Source organism: Lithobates pipiens, unplaced genomic scaffold (assembly GCF_037356315.1).
Source record: "Lithobates pipiens isolate NorthernLeopardFrog02 unplaced genomic scaffold, aLitPip1_a1.2 Scaffold_18, whole genome shotgun sequence".
NCBI classification, from domain to species: Eukaryota; Metazoa; Chordata; class Amphibia; order Anura; family Ranidae; genus Lithobates; species Lithobates pipiens.
The window spans coordinates 381,498,200-381,514,339 of record NW_027507758.1 but is presented as its reverse complement, the minus strand read 5'-3'; the positions used below and the strand labels follow the sequence as shown (position 1 = coordinate 381,514,339).

General features: G+C 39.3%; 1 protein-coding gene across 1 annotated transcript in view; it reads left to right on the top strand.

The window, feature by feature from the left end:
• Positions 1–16,140, top strand: part of CSMD1 (CUB and Sushi multiple domains 1) — a 2,539,710-nt gene that overhangs the window by 2,397,733 nt on the left and 125,837 nt on the right. Inside the window, exon 57 of the mRNA XM_077487775.1 lies at positions 9,051–9,233. Within this exon, the coding sequence (XP_077343901.1) occupies positions 9,051–9,233 (183 nt within the window). The remainder of the gene's footprint in view (positions 1–9,050; positions 9,234–16,140) is intronic.

Below are 16,140 nucleotides of genomic sequence, written 5' to 3'. Positions count from 1 at the left end.
TATTTCCAACATGTTGGAAAATTGGGTCCAACGGATATTCCGACAGATTCAGTCCGATGCATACCACACACAGTCGGATTATCCAACGACACATTCCGACGGATTCTCCGACCGTGTGTACAAGGGCTTACTGAGGATGAACTTTCACTTTAGTCCAGTCGTCTCTCTTTTTCTCCTACTCACCATTTGAGCCTGTTCTATACATTACCAAATGTCAACAGTTTTATAGGAAATTTGTTTCTAACAAAGTACTTTAAAGGTAAGGAAGAACAGGGAACTCAAACTGTTTCTTTTGGTTTTGATAATCCTTTTAAAGTTTAATGGGGGTTTTTTTTTCCAACCATTGTGCTAAGTTTAGTGTGGAACTATTGCATGAAGACTCAGGTTTATTCTCTTGTGGGCTTAATAGCAGTGTCTTGCTTAGGGGTGATACAAATTTCAATCCTCTCAACGTGAAAGAAGTTCTGCGGTTGACTGCTTCCAATGCATAGTGGAACAGGAATTGACAGAACTAAAGCTAAGTACTGGAGTATCACATAGCTTTAAGCCCTGTACACATGGGCTGAATGCCAGTCCCAGGAACATCAGCTGGTTCAATAAAAACTGGTTGCTATTCATTCCTTGTATATTGCAGCTGGTTTGGCCAGCTTCTGTGAGATGAGCATGCTGGAAAACCAGCAGCCGTCCGGCTCTCGATCAGCACAATCCGTAAATGGCTGAGAGCAATGATTGGAGTGTCACAGCATCCCCCTGTCACAGCACAACAGGTCAGAGGGGAAGATCGCTGTACTATAATCAGATCATTAGTGCAGCAGCTCCAACCAGAACTGACAGTCTTTTTTTGGTTCAACCTGCTGGGTTGAACAGAAAAAAACTCATAGTGCATACCAGGCTTTAATCTTACCAAACAGGAACATTATCCTTTACTAGCTTTGAAAACATCAAAAAATTTGGTGATCAGGGAGGCAGACAAGGTAGGAGCAGTAATGGTGTTAAATAAAGATCGGTATCGCTCAGAAGCAGTGAAACAATTAAGTCATCGCTCTACCTATCTTCCTTTAAAATGCAATCCCACCTTGACAGTTTAATCTACCTAGATGAATTTAATTGATAGAGGTAGAGCCTCTGGTGTCCTAAATTCAAAAACAGTAGAGTATTTGCTGGTACAGGACCTTGTTACACCAGTGTTTCATCATCTAAGATTCACAAGCAGGGCACCACTTTACAGGGGCTCCCTATTTTGGCAGGTATTGACTCACTCCCCAAGTGATTTGGTGAGTGGGTCGATGTGCATCTACAGCCATTCATTTTGCAATTACTGGACCATCTATAGAACATTGGCACAGTATTGTCAAAAATGTATAATTTGCGGTGGTCCCATAACTTTTGCAAGGTAACATTAGACGTCCGGGTGCTTTATTCATTGGTTCCCCACAACCTTGCAGTACAAGCCATCAAACATCATCTAAACAAATATAGTTTGTATACTAAACAGCTTCAGAAATATTTACTTTTAAGCATTGTGTTTCTCCTGTCACACAATTTTTTAGTCAATGGTGAGTACTTACAGTGTTGAGGGGCATCGATGGGTGCCAAGTTCTCCCCCTCCCTGGCATACTTGTATATAGGATGGTGGAAGAAATTTTACCTGTTTTCCCATTTGAATTATTTTTGCACAAATATACATTGGTATGGTTGTTTCATAGATAATATTTTGATGTGTGGGATAACACCATTTTGGTGGTCTAAAGCTAAATTTGAATGATTTAACTACTTGCTGACCAGCTCACGTACATTTACTGTGGCAGGTTGACTCTCTTGCGTGAACCGACATACCCGTATGTCAGTCCGTGCAAGGATAGCGGGCGTGAGCGTGGCAGCAGTGACGAGAGAGAGTGCCCGTGGGTTCTGTGGACTTGATGTTCACCGGTGAATGGGGGGAACTGTCTGTGTAAACAAGGTGATTCCTAATTCTGCCTAATTACATATCAGAGATCTTCTGTTCCTAGTGAACGGGAACAGTGATCTCTGCCATGTCCCAGTGAGTCCTTCCCCCCTATAGTTAGACCACGTCCAGGGAACACAGTTAAAGTGGTTGTAAATCAGCATAAAAAACCCTAATGAACACTGCTTGTAGATATCTCCTTACTTGCTTCGTATTGTTGTAATCCTTTTTGTTCTTTAGAATGATGTCACTGAGCATGCCCAGATCTCCCCTGATTTATGGCACACTCTGTGTACTTTGTCTATCTATTATCAGGACTTCCTACGGCACACAACATTGAAATCACAGGAGACTGCATAATCATTCAGAGCTTCCTCCTTTACCCCATGTGACCATGTGACATCACATGGAGTGTAAACCAGGGTATTGGACAGCATTACTGTAGTCTTATCAGCTGAAGCTGATAAGACTGAAAAAGGCAAACACTAGATAATCGGCACAAGTAAATACTATGACATAAAACAAGTCAGCTATAAACAGCGAAGCAGGGTTGCCATAGAAACGTTGGATTGAGAAGGAGCCTTGGTTAACAGTACAGGAAGTGATCAATATAAGGGCAGAAATGCACTCCACTGTGGACTCAGAAAATAATACTTAAGATGGTGCTGCCTAACCCCTGGAATCAAGTTTTTTAAAGTTTCAAGTTTCAAGTTATTATAAGGGACTAAATGAAAAAGAAGCATCAGAGTGGGAGAGTTTACTTCCTCTTTGACCCCTTGATCGCCCCTGGTGTTAACTCCTTCCATGTCAGCATCAATTTTACATTGATCAGTGCATTTTTATAACACTGATCAATGTAATAATGTCACTGTTCCCCAAAAAGTGTCATTTGGGGTCAGATTTTGTGAAAAAAAAAGTACCATATTTTTCGCTCCATAAGACGCACCTGACCATAAGACGCACCTAGGTTTTAGAGGTTGAAAACAAGAAAAAAAAATATTCTGAACCAAATGGTGTACTAAAATGTTTTCCAATGCCCATGAAATGCAGAGTGACAATTACCATAGAAAATATTGACAGAGTATTGGCAGGGTATTGCAGAGTATTGGCAGGGTATTGCAGAGTATTGGCAGGGTATGGCAGAGTGTTGGCATGGTATGGCAGAGTATTGGCAGAGTATTGACAGAGTATTGGCAGGGTATTGCAGAGTATTGGCAGGGTATGGCAGAGTATTGCAGAGAGAGTATTGGCAGGGAATTGCAGAGTATTGGCAGGGTATGGAGGGATGGCTGTGACTGCACTTGTCACAGACCAGCGCTGTGGGCACTACAGATGCAGCCCACAGCGCCGCTGCCATCCGATCTCTCCCCTCCACTGTACAGATCTGCACACAGAGGGGAGAGAGGAACCAGCGTCATGATGATTGTCATGATTATGAAACATGGTTTGTTTACAAGTGATTGCTCCGTCATTCGATGGAGCGATCACATTGTAAAGGGCTGAAGGGTGCACCAAGATGGCCACTGCTCCGGAGCAAGGCCAAAGCCGCAGCTTTTTCTAAGGCCGAAGCCGCGAAGCGCTCTGGATCGTGGCGGGGTGGTGGCAATCGTATATTTGCACCATAAGACGCAGGCACATTTCTCCCCATATTTCTGGGGTGAAAAAGTGCGTCTTATAGTCTGAAAAATACGGTATGTCAGTTTTGTTTGGGTAGAGCATAGCATGACCACACAATTATCAGTTAAAGCGACGCAGTGCCATTTATCAAAAAATTACCTGATCATTAAGGGGGCAAATCCTTCCAGGACTGAAGTGTTTCAACTTACATTTCACTAGTGAGTAATATATTTTTTAGATTTGTTTTTTTGGATCTTACTTTACAGGGCTGTGCAGATACAGGTAATATGCAGAGACATGGTACATGAGGTGATTTGAGGCTGCAGAGACATGGTGCAGGAGATGATTAGAGGCTGCGGACAAAAGTACAGGAAGTGATTAGAGGCTGTGGACATGGTACAGGAGGTGATTAGAGCCTGCAGAGACATGGTACAGGAGGTGATCAGAGGCTGCAGAGACATGGTGCAGGATGTGATTAGAGGCTGCGGACATGGTACAGACATGGTACAGAAGGTGATCAGAGCCTGCGGACAAGGTACAGAAGGTGATCAGAGGCTCCAGAGACATGGTACAGGAGGTGATCAGAGGTTGCAGAGACATGGTGCAGGAGGTGATTAGAGGCTGCAGAGACATGGTGCAGGAGGTGATTAGAGGCTGCAGAGACATTGTACAGGAGGTGATCAGAGGCTGCAGAGACATGGTACAGGAAGTGATTAGCGGCTGCAGAGACATGGTAGAGGAGGTGATTAGAGGCTGCAGGGACATGGCACAGGAGATGATTAGAGGCTGCAGAAACATGGTACACCTACATCAGTGTCCACCTCTGTCCCCCCACTGTAGTGTGCGCCCTCCTCCACCCCCTTTACATTATCATCTTCACATAAGCAGTCAGAGCTACAGAGTCAGTGTGGCAGTGACACTGCTGGGAGAATTTATGAGCTGACCGCTGAAGCCACAAGGAGAAGTGATGTGTCCACAAAACCTGCCTGTCTCCATGCAGTCAGCCCCCCAAGTTGATTTTAAAGTCCAGCATTGGTCACAGGCAGGCAGCCCAGTGTGGTGAGGTGAGGATGGTCATAGGGCAGACATATTAATGAGGGAGCTTCTCCTCTCCAACAGGTGCCCCTCACTCTCTCACACAGATACTCAACTAAGTTGCAATCAGTGTTGGGCTGTCCCCTGTCAATGCCCCCGGTGGTCCAGTCCAACCCTTAGCTCCCATATCTGAGCCTTCCACCCCCACCGCTCCAATCAATGAGCAGAACCAGGCACACCTGTAGGTGATGCACACATCCATTCCATCCGCTCTCCAGCATATTACCAGACAAGAAGCAGAAAAATAGAACAGCGAGATTGCCAGTTTAGGTCTGCCTTCCATGTATAGACCAATGTTGCATGTTTCTTGAGATAAAAAAAGCAACATTAGAAGTTGTAACTTCTGGGATATTATCCCTTTTATGACCAGATATAATTTATAATTAGAGGCCCAGCCCAATTTAGCAATTTAGTAGTGTCATCGTAAATCAGATAATTTGGCAATAACTCTATAACTAATTTACATGTATATATAAGTGCACTATATTTATGGTATATTATATATATATATATATATATATATATATATATATATATATATATATATATATACATATTTGTTTTTTGTTTTTTCATTTATATTTGTCATTTAGACCAATGGCTTATTTTTCATTGGCTATGTACATGTGCATAGTGAATGCATTCCTCAAACTAACTAGTTAATTTGATGTGCACATAAACCTTCAAAATAGTCCTGGTTTTGTGCCTTTTGCTCCACTAAATGGCTTAGCAAAACACATTTTTTTTATATTCAGGATATTTTTAATGTAGCCTGTGCAGTATGGTAAATTTCTCTAAAAGTGACAGAGGCAAAAACAAAAATACATGAACCACCAGCTCTATCACCCCCTATGCTTATCCCCAACTTCCCTTTTCTTTTTTCATCACTTTCTGTCCTTACATTAGCTGTTTTCACATTCATTTGCCAATTGCCACTATAAATGTTAGGGTAAAGTTATCCTTTAATGATGTTATTTGTAATATATAGCTATCATAATAAAAAATATAAACAAAAATAAATAAATTTTTAGTTGAATGGGCAATAGTTGGAAATTCTGATAAAGGTTTTGGATGTACTAAAGGAAAATAGGCTGTTCACTTTGCAAGAGAAGTTTCACAGTGCAAGAGCGTTTTCCTCAGAGCTTAGTGAATGTTGTGAAATTTCACTTTTCAGAGAATACTCAATCATGTGCAAGAAAAAAAAATGTTGCCTGCACATACAGTATACCTCATACAATATGCTCTAGGGAAAATGGCCTTGCAAAGTGCAATTTCCCTTGCAAAGTGCCTTTAATACATCAAATCCATTGTCTTTATTTCTTTCTGTGGCCAGGAGACAAGACAACTGCTCGCCCCATTTTCTGTATGACCATGACGGGGATAGGAGGTGAGAGAAGACTTTCTAAATGAAGTCACAGATAAAATGAAACAAGAAAGGCTTCTCTAGGCTTCTATAACTTATTTTATTGCAAAAGTGAAAGTGCTGTTCTCATCTCCAGGTTTCAGTAGTGGCTAGAGACCTAGGCAAAGATGATAATAACAGGAACCAACTGGCTACGTTTCCATTTGTATCTATTGTGTATAGCAGCTAAAATAGACAATGTTAACCAAGGATAACCCTTCTTGTAGAAATGATACTGACATTTGTTGACACAATAATATATAAAAACTGCCAGGAACTGCCCTTAAAAGAAGAGTGCACCATTTCAACTAGATCAATACAGAGATACACTGTGGTGTGACTGCTGCAAGTTTTTCTTTGAGTAAAAAAAAAGAAATAGCTATGTTGTCTAAATAATTTGTGTGCTATTGCTTTGGATGTGGAACAATCATTCAGAAAGTTACATCTTAAGGAATACTTCCATGACAGAATACCTATAGAGCCAAACAATCTCTCACAACAAGGGCACTGTATATTGAAAGAGAAATCTCAGTGGGCTCCATGAGACAATTCTAGACTGAACAAATGTTTCAACACATGTAGGGACACCTTAAAATACTCCATCCTGGATAAAATAAAATGGGAAACAATGATAAAATGGATTGTGTCCCTGTAAGGAATAAGATCACATTGACAAAGCAAGAAGATCTCTCAGTGAAGCATATTCTTGTCTAGAGAACTAACAATAGCAATAGGTTTTGCTTATACATAGTACATAGAGCTGTCATTTTGGAACCTTATAAAATAGTAATAAAAATAATTTACGTAGAATATTTTTATGTAGAATGATACCATACTTTGAGATTTAGAGATCAATTTACTATAAAATAAAGTCTAAATGCCGGTCATATATAAAGATAAAGATACATGCAGCTATTAATAAACCATTAGGTGTATTTTTTAAATCCAACCAGTGTAAGTATGAATTTTACTTGCTATCAGCCTCTTGCAATCTTCTGGGAGAAAGCTGGGAGTTAATAAGATGCACCGCATGCAAATATACTAACAAGAGGGGCAACAGAGGGGAGCCTCATCAGTCCTCTACTGTTCTTTCGCTGTCCATTCCAAGAACTTGGGTGGAGGGGATACCTCACTGTGATCTTTCTACAGTCTAACTGTAACAGAAAAGTGTGTGTCATCCCATTTGGTTGTACTTCATGGTAGATGGCTATAAATACAAATTATTTGAAAAGGTTTCTTATGTATGTAATATGTATTTCATCTGTAATGATCATATGAAAATCCAACTTAGCTAAGTTTGAAACTTTCTTATCACTGCTAATTCATGACCGATTATTGGCTTTGAACAAACAACAATAAATGCAATGTGTTATACATTGATAAATATTTAGTAAATAATGGATTAGTAACAGCAATGCCTACTTGGTCAGACGGACAGCACTAAACTGCCTAATGAGTAGCTGTGTGAAACACAGCTCCTTGTATTTAAAGCTATAGCTCCTCAAGGAATTATAAATGAACATAGGGGTAGGTACCATCATTCCATAATTGTATAGAGAAAGTGAAGGAAAGCTCATATAGGGGCTACTCCAGATCGTACCAAATGGTACGATCTGGAGTAGCCCCTATATGAGCTTTCCTTCACTTTCTCTACACAGCTCCTTGTATGTTATTAAAATGCACCTTAATGTAAAAAAGAATTGCAGTAAAAAAACAAACAAAAAAAACTAACGTTCAATCCAGACCAATCTCATGCATTACTTATTTTCTGACACAAGATGTCCTCAGTCCTTTGGGTTGAATGGCAGCGATCATCATTCAACCATCCAAGCTGTCACAAACCCACCCCAATCTATGACTATGAGGCTGGGTTCACACCACAGCGATGCGGGAACGCCGCAAATCCGCTGCGTTTTCCCGCATCGCATGACTCCCGCCGGCAGTTCACACTGCCCTATGCGAATGGCTGGGAGTGTCAATGAAATGTTAATGACACCCCCAGATCCGTCCGCATATCGCAGTGCGATCTGCAGACTCACACAGGAATCAGATCGCATGGTGTGCAGACCAAAAAAAGGGTCCCGTGCGAGTTTACTGCGGGAGCGATGCGAATTCAGCCATACTATCTGTATGGCTGAACTCGCATCGCTACGGAGATCGGATGTGATTTGCACTGCAGTGCGGTGCGAATCACATCCGGATCTCCCCCCGCAGCAGTGTGAACCCGGCCTTAATGAGAAAGAGCATTTCTCAGTTGTTTTCCTATCAGCATAATGCCTGTAAGCACATGCTGCTTTTCCTCACCCACTCTAAGCTATATTATACAGGGAAGTTTATACAACTTATACTTAATCAAATTAAGGGTCTTACACATTTGACAGTAAATATATACAGTGCATATATATATATATATATATATATATATCGTATATTTGCAAAGTTTTAGCACTTGAGATAGCTCCACCCATAGGCTCCCAGATCCCTTTCTTTTCTCATCATCATTCACTGCCCAAACTCTGGAAAAACAAAACTAACTTTTTTGTTTCTCTGCTGCTGATCTGCTTCAGCTTTTTCAGCCACTTCCTATCTCATGTACTTGCTCAAGTGTTGGTTGCAAATTATTGCTCTGTCCTGGCTTTCTGACAGGGACAATAGATGACAATTCTTGCAAAATGTGTGTTTGCATGGCCACTTGTAATCCTATTCAGGACAGGGTGACACTGCAGCACAGTTGTGACTTTAAAACAGGCAGTGTTTCAATAAGAAATCTTATGGTTGGATTATCAGGATTTATTTAAAATAGCTCTACATTTAAAAAGTATGACATTTTTGTTGTGAATGGATTTATATGTACTTTAACATGAGTTTAAAATGTTGCTGCATACTGCAGTTATCAATTTATCAAACTGTTGTGCTTTGGAAAAAGCAAAGTTTTTACATGTATATTAACTGTAGATGACATGATATAAATACAAATTTATATTGTTGTAGGAATTAACCCTGGAACCTGTGGTGATCCTGGCATTCCAGCTCATGGTTCTCGACTTGGAAATGAATTTAAAATAAAAAGCTTACTTCGTTTTTCTTGTGAAATGGGATACACATTGATGGGCTCCACGGAGAGAACATGCCTATTAAATGGCTCGTGGTCTGGTGTACAACCTACATGTGAAGGTAAGCATTCAAATCCTAGTTTAGATTTGCTGACAGAGCACACCCACAGATAATGTACCCAAGTGTGAAATTTAATTCTGTTGTAGACAGATCTAGGAATGAAATGTAAACATGTTAGCGGCTTCATTTTCAGCTGCCAAATAATGTTTCAGAGAACTAGAAATAATATGGCCGCTAGCTGAAAGAGCAGAAGTCTGCACAGCATGACTCGGCAGCAGGGACTGCAGCAATTTACATGTATATATTTCTGAATTTCAAGGTGTGGAGGGTGATTCTTAACAAACTTCCAGGAGAAAATATTACTGTATTGTTGCAAGAAACTTTAGCATCATCAACAGTTTTCTTTTGTATGTTACCTAAGCAGAAATGTAAAGAATCATTAATTTGGAAGGGTAACACAGTGTTCGGTGCTATACACGTATCTAATGTGTAAGTATTGAAAATGTATACTAACAATAAAGTGCTATCATTGGTAAATCAATCACATTCAAAATTCAAAATAACTGAAAATGTACGCTTTATATTTATTAACAATCTTGAAAATTGTTGCTTTGAAATTTTCATTTCATCAACTTTTTTTTTTACTTTTGTGAACTTTCCCACTGTTTTTAAGGGGAGACCAATTATTTTGTAAATTTGGATATGCATATTCTGGTTTGCCTGTTTTCACAATACATATTATGTTTGCACATTGTTAAATTCTATTTCCAATATTTTTAGTTATATTAAGTATATTTATAAATTGTCATTTGTACATTAGTTATATGCATAGTACTAAGCTCTGGGTAATAAAACATTTTGGGTTGTTTTTATGGCAGCTGGTTTACAATGATATCACTTTATTGTCAGTATGGATATTTGATATTTGCACATTGATATATATAACCCTTTCATGACTAAGCCTATTTTTGGAATTTGGTGTTTACAAGTTAAAATCCATATTTTTTGCTAGAAAATTACTTGGAACCCCCAAACATTATATATATTTTTTTAGCAAAGACTCTAGAGAATAAAACGGCGATTGTTGCAATATTTTATGTCACACGGTATTTGCGCAGCGGTGTTTTAAACGCAACTTTTTGGGAAAAGGGACACTTTCATGAATAAAAAAAAACAAAAAACAGTAAAATTAGCTCAATTTTTTTGTGTAATGTGAAAGATAATGTTACGCCGAGTAAATAGATACCAAACATGTCACACTTTATAATTGCGCGCACTTGTAGATTGACGACAAAGTACGGTACCTAAAAATCTCAATAGGCGACGCTTTAATTTTTTTTTTACGGTTACCAGGTTAGCGTTACAGAGGAGGTCTAGTGCTAGAATTATTGCTCTCGCTCTGACGATCGCGGCGATACCTCACATGTGTGACTTCCGTATGCGTTTTCTTTGCTTTGCGAGCTCGCGGGGACGGCGGGCGCTTTAAAAAATTTTTTTTTTATTTTTTTATTTATTTTAAAATGACTAAATTGTTTAAAAAAAAAATAATTAATCACTTTTATTGCTGTCACAAGGAATGTAAACATCCCTTGTGACAGTAATAGGTGGTGACAGGTCCTCTTTATGGAGGGATCGGGGGTCTAAAAGACCCCCCACCCCTCCTTTACACTTCAATGTATTCAGATCGCCCAAAACGGCGATTCTGAATACCGGATATTTTTTTAAAACCGGCGCCATTGGCAGCCCAGTAAACGGGAAGTGACGTCATGACATCGCTTCCGTGTTTATGATGAGGAGACTGGAACGAAGCCGATTACGGCTTCGTTCCAGTTCCTTCCCAGCAGCCGGAGGCGTCGGATCACTAATCGGTGTTCCCGATCGAGTGGGAGCACCGGTAACAGCGGCGGGAGGGGACGGGAGGGGGGACGTCCCCTCCCAATCCTCCGGCATAACAGCTGAGCGGCTTTTAGCCGCATCGGTTGTTATGCCTGGATAGCCAATCGCCTGTGCAAAAAACGGTACCGGGATGATGCCTGCAGGTGCGGGCATCATCCCGGTATAACCCCCGGAAGCCGAGTACGCATATCTGCGTACGCTCGGCGGGAAAGGGATAAACCAACAAGAATTGTGTCACACAAATTCATGATCATTTATCAAAAGTCACACCAGTTGTCAAGTTTATTATAACACTTATAGCATTTTATTTTAGCAGTAGCTTCTCATTTGAATTTAATTTAAATAGGAAGTATTCTGTTTCAAATGCCAATATATCCAAATACAAATCTCCATAGATTTTAATCTGTCCATACAGTATGGCTATTTAATGTGGCAGAATCCACAGACAGCTTAACTCTTCAAAAACACTCAGAAGTTGAATGCAATGCAATTTTTATTTTGTCCGTCGGATCTTGTCTGAAACTGTTGCATACACACGGTCGGTCAAAGTTGGAAAAAAAATCCGATCTTTCAGAACGTGATGACGTAATTTCATTACGATGGGACTACATTCAGGCTAGTAGCCAATAGCTTTGATGTAGGAATTTGATCTGAGCATGCGTGGCACTTGGTCCGATCAAAATTCGCTACACATGATCGGAGTATGTCCGACCGGCCCAGTTGGTCGGGAAATATTTCCAACATGTTGGAAAATTGGGTCCGACGGATATTCAGACGGAATCAGTCCGATGCATACCACACACAGTCGGATTATCCGATGATACGGTCCGATAGGACACATTCCGACGGATTCTCCGACCGTGTGTACAAGGGCTAAGACAATAATACAGTTCCCAGGCTCTGTCTTTGTGATAGAAATGTAAAGTATACTGAACAATTGAAAGGAGCAGGGTTTGTCTAGAGAGGGACTGTACTAATTACTACCAAATAGGAGGGGGAACATACCAAGGGTGCAACCTCAAATATGCTGCTGTAGCAGCACATACCCCACATTGTATCGGTAAATAGCACAATTCAATAATATAATGTTATATATTGCCTATGGGAAAAGGCACTGTCATTACTACATTGAAATGGTTGTGTATTCTTCAGATGTCTCTTCCCAATAGGAGCATGGTTTTGGCATCATTGTCAAGTGGTGTGATGTAACCAGCCAAATCAATGGAGAATATACTCCATGTCCATCATCTGGTGTGGGAAGTTTCTCTCTATCATTAGGTATCTGATTATACTTGATAAGTTTAAGAAGGTGAATCCCTTCAGTTCCATTAATGTCTGCATTTTTCCACACTTCCTGTTATATTTACTATGCTGGCATATGTGTGCAGCATTTAGGAAAATATTTCACTCTTCACATTAACCACTTGTCGACCACGCTAACTAACTGAATGACAGTGACAGTGTGGTTGTCTTGTTCTGGGATGTCGGCATATGACGGCGTTCTGTGATCATGCCTGCCACTCGTCCACTGCTGGGCATGGGCAGCACACTTAGTAAAAATAGTGCCCTCTGGACACTACAGATCACAGATTGAGGTAAAGAGCCAATCAGCATCTCTTTACAATGTGATCAGCTGTGTCCAATCACAGCTGATCACAGAGGTAAACAGATGCCGGTTATTCCTTTCCTCATGCTGACAGCATAAGGTGGGGAGAAGAGCGTTGATAATCAGATTTTCTAAAAGGGACATATACACCGATAATCAGGCAATGATTATCAGTGTCCTGATTATCAGTGCAGTTCCACCAGTGCTGCCAATCTTTTCCCACCAGTGCTGCAAATATGTGCCCAGCAGTGCTGCCAATCAGGGCCTACCAGTGTCTCCTCATCAGTGTTACCTATCAGTGCAGCCTATCAGTGTCCATCAGTGCCTATCAGTACCACCTATCAGTACCCACCAATGCTGCATCATCAGTGCTGCCTATCAGTGCCCATCAATGCCCATCATTGCCGACTCATCAGTGCCCATCAGTGCAGCCTATCAGTGCCCATCAATGCAGCCTTATCAGCTCGCATCAGTGAAAGAGAAAAATTATATGTTTGCAACATTTTTGACAAAAAACAAACTATAAAAAAAGTTTTTGTTTTTGTTTTAAAATGTTTGGCCTTTTATTCATTTATTTTGCAAAAAAAAAAAAAAAAAAAAGTGGTGATTAAATACCACTAAAAAAAAAGCTCTATTTGTGTGAAAAAAAAATTGATACAAATTTTGCTTGAGTACAGCGTTGCGTGACCACTCAATTGTAATTCAAATTGCAACAGCTCTGAAAGCTAAACATTTGCCTGGGTAGGAAGTGGGCAAAAGGACCCAGTAGTAATCCTGACCCTGAAGTTTGGTTGATCTTGAGGAAAAACCTTGGCCAGACATATCTTGTCACTGGTTTTCTCTATGATCATTGAAGGTGACTGTTAATGGCGCTACCCAGCATGACCTGATGTTGGTGTAACATCTTCAGTGGATGTAGAATCCTGTTTAAAGGGGCCTCAGTGTAAGACTTATATGTGCCCTTCACTGTCATATTCATAGTACTGTAAAATGTTGTAGTCTATCTCTGGCAAGTGCCTCTGTAAAATGCACAACATTTGAAGAAAATGTCATTATTCCGTAGATATTCCTTGAATTTGTTAAAGGGCATTCCTTAAGAACACACCACTTTCTTAGAGGATGTGGTTTGTCAATTGGATTCAAAATACAAGTGGTGTTTAAATAACTGAGGGCCAGTAGGTAAGGACCTACCTTAGCAAGCTGTAGTTCAAACATGTTTCTAAACATTAATAATTTTCCCTACCATATATCTCAGTAAAGTCTTGCAACCTTTTGAAGGTAGTGTTTTTATAGCTTATGGACTGCTGTAACTCTGATCTAGCCATACCCAAGGGGTGTGGTATCTGCAGCCAGGGTGCCAACATAAATAGTTCTTAGTCTCTTGAAATACAACAATGTCTGGGGGCCTAGCCACTTTATTAATATGTTTAACTATAAACCTTGAGGGGATAGCTAGGTTACTAATGTCAACCGTAAAAGTAGTTTGCAGGCAGGTCATCAAACCTTGTGAGCCCAGTTCTTGTGGTGTACCAGGTATCACAGTCTGGCACGTCAGAACAGAGTGGCCTAGTGAAGTATAGGATAGCAAAATACATTTGTATCTAGAATGCAGACCTCTGGCAAAATCAGTGAGCCAAATTACATTTCTGGGGAAGTTCTGTACACCATCTTTGTACAGAACACCTCCAGGTTGCTTTATTACATTGAATTTTATAGTAAATTACAGCGCTGCAGATTAAAAAAAAGAAAAGGTCAAATATATTTTTTTCCACAATAGTGGATTTACCCTTTAAACTCAGAGTATAATTAAATAAATTGTCGATAACTTCACAATAAGATGGTATTAAACACAAATTTATAGTTCAGTTAACTTGAAGTGACAAAAGTAGCTCATGGGAAATTTACAACTGTGTAGATAAAGCTGGCATTGCGTATGTATTTCGCAACTATTCATATAATACACCTGATAAATAGCAACATTTAAAACGTATTAATTAAAATGCTTACAAAATGAAACAAAAATTCTAAAAATAAATTATACAGTATAGCCTGGTGTCAGAATACCCTAAAACATAATATATGTAGTATAAACTGCATTTGCAGTAATGCAAATGATGTGATTATTTTAAAACATTTATGGTAGATGTTATGTTCCATACTGTATGTTACAGTAATAAAAGGATCACGATCTCTGCTGAGGCCATTGAGCCGTAATAGATTAAACTGGCGAATCCATCTGGCTACTGCTATGAATAAGCAAAAGTGATTACATTTGCGGTATGTTCTTGGGAAGTAAACACTGACCAAAACAGTCAAGTGGGCAGCTGTATGTTTTCATATTAAAACATATTTTAAACCCCTCTCAACAAAGCCATGGACAGTCCTTTTCACCAGAAAGATATTCGGTCTGGGTAAATACACAAACAAACAAACAATTTAGATCCAGGAAGCAATAAGAGCCAGTAACTGAAAAAAATCCTAAATGTATGAAAATCCAATAATTACCCAAAACCTAAAACTAAAGATATGTGGGTCTCATGAGCAACTATTAACAACAAACACTAAAATCAGTGGGTTTGCCTTGATAGTTTCTCCAGGCTTACTACCCCCTAGATTGCAAGTATGCTGTAAAATCTGTCATTCTTCCCTGTATATTGTGTCATTCTCTTCTCAGTCAAGTAAATGGGATTACAAAAATGAGGACTCATCTCCTCACACATTACAATATTTAGCGATATAATGGTACTAACACAAAATAATGTGAGAACATGACCTAGAACAGTGCTCAGGGATCTTCAGAATTCCAGAAATCTAATCAGGAGGCCAGGGTGATCATTATTCTAGGTTACTTCAGGGTAAAGTGTACATGTAAGGTAAGTACTCTTTGTTTTACTTTTCACATTTTTTTTTAACTGTTATGTGGTTTTTATATTTTTTTATTGGTGGGGGGAGGGTTAAAATGCTTTAAGTCCTAAGCAAACTTTAAGAATTTTTTTTGTGCTATGATATTAACAGCAGTTGCTGGACATCATTTTGTTTCATTTGATGAATGTGTCATTAAAACTAGGGCATTTTTCATTAAATGCTAAACTATTAAAACAATTTCTGGACATCCAAAAATTGAAATAGTGTTTTAACCTAGAGATAAAAAGGACAAAAATAGAATAGTGTGCGTCACAGAAACAGATAGGTATACGTATGCAGAGATCTGGTACAAGTAGACTGTGTTCCAATTGTATAATATGTATTAAGATTATGAATTATTACTGACATATGACTCTGTCTAGTCTCCAAACTGTATGATTTTAATGAGAAAGATATTTTGATTTAAAACATAGATTAAAATGAATGCAGGCCAGAATATTGTATAATTTTCTACATAAATCTGAGTGGGCTACAAAAAACAGGATGATGGTCATTTTGAATGTAATTATAAAATTACTAAACTTTATTTGGATTTTAATT